Here is a 4,062-nt window from a genome sequence, read left to right on the forward strand (position 1 = left end):
AGTAGCATTGATAGTAAATATCTTTAATATTAATGGTTTCATAAGTTAATAATTAATTTTTAATAGTACTAATTGATTACATTTGACATATATTATATATTAAATAATATATAATACATATAATACAAATAATTTTTAAAAAAAGAGAAAAGAAGAAAAAAAATAAAAGAAGAAAAAAGAGAAAAAAAATATTTTTAAAAAAAATCTGCAAAGTATTTTGCTTGGGCATAAAAAACCCAAGCAAAACACTCTCAGACCTAATTATGTGCAAAATTCTAAACAAAACATGGATTTGGTTTTGGCCCATCTTAAAAATGGCCCAAAACACAAATCCAAACATAGGCTAAAAGTTCCACATTTTCTTGGCACGAGAAACTTTACTATAATCATCGAAAGTACAATTTTCGTTTCACGTCAAAAGACTAATCTCTTGACATTAGAGAATGAAGTGAACATCATGCTGCAGAAAGAATCAATCTCAACCAAGCTTCCATCTGTCTAATTAGCTCCTGTGAGAAATTTCTATGCACTTGGCTTGTATAATTTCTCCAGCATCTTCCTATACTCTGCAGTTGATAGGAAAAACTATACTTAGAGGTACGACCTCATGTAACAGGGAATATTCCAACTCAAATCGGATTTAGTTAAACTTGAACCAATTATATGGTAAGCACAATACACTTCCAATATGATTGGTGTATAATTCAAGAAAAATGATCAATTACATGGTACACTTGCACTTTGTGATCGGTTTGGTTCGACCAAACTTGATTTGGGTAAAAAAATTTCCAAGAAACACATGTTTTAAGTAGTGTAGTATTATTACCTTCTTGGTTGCCCCAAAGTGATGCTGCCTGAGTGTTGAGAGGTGAACTGATGTTTGGCTCTAAATAAGACATAATAGACAAATTCAGTAAACAACTAAAGTAGGACAATCAAATGGTAAGGGTGAAACAAAGGGCATAAAAGTTACCTCCAAGTAAACTCTGGATTGACAGCAAGATTGTCCTAACATCATAGGCAGATGACCACTTATCCTGTGAAAGATCAGAAAAAGAACAGTCAGATACATCATGTGAGAAAATTAGGATAGTTTCAAAGGCAAAGTTCATCATAAGCAACCTGTAATATGTCCAAGCATATATTCCCATATACATCGACATTGGGATGGAAGCAAGCCGTCTCGAATTTAACCTTAGGGGGCTTGAAAGGATAGTCGGAGGGAAAAGAAAGGGATAACTTGTATTCAGTTCCCTCAAAGACGGTATCTTTGCTGCCAGTGATCGTTCCTTTCCAGCAGAATATGTTGTCCTCCTCAGGGAAGGCTGAAACCCCGGAATCGCCACCCATCTATGGATTTTACGCATAAAGGGGATTGCAAAGAAAATAAGAGTCAGCTAATGATAATTCTTGAAAGGGATCAATCTTGCTTATTCAGAAGCAAGGTTCGTGGATTTAAAAAGAATGGAGTCAGGATCCATAGTTCTCACCATTAAGGCCATTAGCTCAGATTGCAACCTGTTTAATTTGATAAATCATTCAAAGTACCGTCAGATAACCATAGATGGGAGACGTAAATACCATACAAAAACATTACATGATTCACAGAAAATTGCACTTTTGGCCCCACATGAAAGAGGGTGCTCCACTTTTGATCCTATAGTTTATCGACTTAGCACATTTGACCCATATATATGAACATATTGTTCACTTAAACACTAATTACAGAATCTTAATTTCCTAGGGCAAATACATCAGAATCTTAATAGAGAAAAGAGAGATCAAGGAAATTTATAGAGCTATACCTTTTCAGCACAGACTGAGTATCAACGGTTTTGGCAGTGGGAACAGCCTGCTTTGCCGTGGACACCGCCGGCGCCGTGGCGGCGGGAGTGTTGGGGTTGCTGTCTTGGTGGTGAACGTTGATTGTCGCCATCTTTTCCTCTTCTTTTCGATCTCTGTTTAATTCAGATAACAGATTCCAAGAGAATGAAAAATACAGCTCTAAGAATTCAAGAATCTGCGCAAAATCGAAGAAGAAGAGACAGTTTAGAGTAACAACTGAAAGGGGTCTCTTCTTCTTCGACCAGCGATGCGAAAGAGAGAAAAAGAGAGAGTTTAGAGAGAGAGAAAGAGAGTAGACGGGAACAGAAGCTAATAGCAGATGCTTATAAAAGGGAGCGCTCTGTTCAACTTTTCAAAATCATTTCCGACCGTTACTTGCAGGCCGCATAGTATGCATTTTTTTCGGGGTCTAACGGCTAGTTTTTCAATATTCTTTAGGTCTTTTCTTACAGATCGGGTTCGGGTATGGATCCTTACCCGGCCCATCACTCAGAGATATTTAGGCTAAAATTCATTTTTCATCCCTGACTTTTCAAAATCATCCCTATCATTTCAATTAACTTCAAATTAGTCCCTCCTTTGATTTCAGGCATTAATTTATGACCAAATTATATTAATTTTTCTAAATTATTCTTCTAAAATTTTTACCTTAAATCATTTGGTCCTTCACATTATCATTTCATTTTTAATATAATTCATTACACACCAATTTGCATGTAAAAAATAATATTTTTGTCAAATATTAGTAAATATAAGTGTTTCTTTAGTTTCAAGTTAGTAAATTATTTAAATTATTAGGCATGTTTATATTTTACTATAACAAGTCCTCAAGTTCAAAAAAAATATATTGTATGCATGAATATAATATTGATAATTCGTTATTAGCAAGTGAGAATTATATGCCTATTTAATTTTAAATTGAATTTAATTTATTTATGCAGTTCTATATATCATTCTATATTATGTATTTATTTAGTTTTTAGTTAACTATTTTATATAACAAAATGCAGGATTTCTCATTTATGAAAGTGTGATTTGTGCACCTAACATATGTTGTCAAGAGTTAATTTTGAAAAAAAAAATTACAATATTTTTTTTGAAATATGATTAAAAATAAATATTCTTTATTGAGTTACAAAAGTTATAAAAAACAATATATAAACATGTTACAAGAATAAATTATTCTATAAATAAATATGTAATAAAAACTGAATATATATCTTGACAAAACTGTCAGTTTTTTTTCTGTACAAAAGTATATCTTGACAAATATAATTTCTTATATATAAAAGTATTTTGACAAAAATATTTTTGATAAAATAATTTTTTCCTTGAAAAATATTGAATTCTTTTATGCAACACTATTTTGACAAAAAAAATATTAGGCTTTTTTATATATAAATCTATGTACAAGGGAGTAAAATGCACTATAAATTAAATGTGAGGGACGATTATATTAATAAAGTAAAACTTATGAAGGGCAATTTAGGAAAATTATATAATTTTACCAAAAATTAATGCTGAAAAATTATTGGAGGGACTATTTGAAGTTAATTAACAAGATAGGGATCAATTTGAAATTAAATTGAAAAGAAGGATGAAAATGAATTTTATCCGAGATATCTATGGATGGTAGCTAGATAGATTTGAAGTGGGTTTGTCTGGATCAGAAACCCACCTAATAAGAATAACCCTGCCCCGAAACCCGCCAACCCATACCGTCCCTGCTTTGGTTTGATTTTAAATTTTTGTTTTTATTATAAATTTTGTATCTTATAATAAAATAATATTAATAAATTTGAGATGGGTTATTAAATAATTAAATTAAATAATACAAAAAAATACATTTGACTAATTATTTGTGTTTTATATTTTTATATAAAATTGGATATATGCAAAATTATTTAAAAATTTATATTTAATACCATTATGTCCTAGTACCTAGTATATGCATAAGTAGATATGAAACGGGGCTAGTGCAGGATGAGCCTGGAATAAAACCCGAAACCCTCCTTGAACCCAACCAAGTTCCAAATCATTGGACTCGGACCCACCCCTAACACGTCAAAAATTATACCAAATCCAATCCAACTGAGCTAGGCTACCAATTTCCTCGACCCGATTGCCATCCCTAGATATCTCCTCCCCCCACCCCACCCACTCACTTACCTTATGTCACGGGCAGACTCTTTTGTCTTGCAGCGAAATGTCTTGGAT

At 32.2% G+C, this 4,062-nt stretch overlaps 1 protein-coding gene across 1 annotated transcript; it reads right to left on the bottom strand.

Annotated features, from left to right (window-relative positions):
• Positions 1-357: 357 nt before the first annotated feature.
• On the bottom strand, positions 358-2,156 carry LOC105163647 (ubiquitin-conjugating enzyme E2 19). Its single transcript, XM_011082075.3, has 6 exons — positions 1,806-2,156; positions 1,491-1,518; positions 1,123-1,350; positions 974-1,037; positions 827-886; positions 358-566 (listed from the first exon to the last, which is right to left on the bottom strand). Exons 1-6 carry the CDS (start codon positions 1,934-1,936, stop codon positions 523-525), a joined length of 555 nt encoding a protein of 184 aa, XP_011080377.2. The 5' UTR covers positions 1,937-2,156; the 3' UTR covers positions 358-522.
• Positions 2,157-4,062: the final 1,906 nt, after the last annotated feature.

This window comes from Sesamum indicum, linkage group LG6 (assembly GCF_026168435.1).
Source record: "Sesamum indicum cultivar Baizhima isolate 11 linkage group LG6, ASM2616843v1, whole genome shotgun sequence".
Taxonomy (NCBI): Eukaryota; Viridiplantae; Streptophyta; class Magnoliopsida; order Lamiales; family Pedaliaceae; genus Sesamum; species Sesamum indicum.

Excerpts from the sequence above, each read along its gene's own strand:
- LOC105163647 (XM_011082075.3), bottom strand. The coding sequence starts at position 1,936 with ATGGCGACAATCAACGTTCACCACCAAGACAGCAACCCCAACACTCCC. Across the intron at positions 1,519-1,805 it reads ACTCAGTCTGTGCTGAAAAG|GTTGCAATCTGAGCTAATGG; the intron begins GTATAGCTCTAT and ends CAAATTAAACAG. Across the intron at positions 1,351-1,490 it reads CTGAGCTAATGGCCTTAATG|ATGGGTGGCGATTCCGGGGT; the intron begins GTGAGAACTATG and ends TAAAATCCATAG.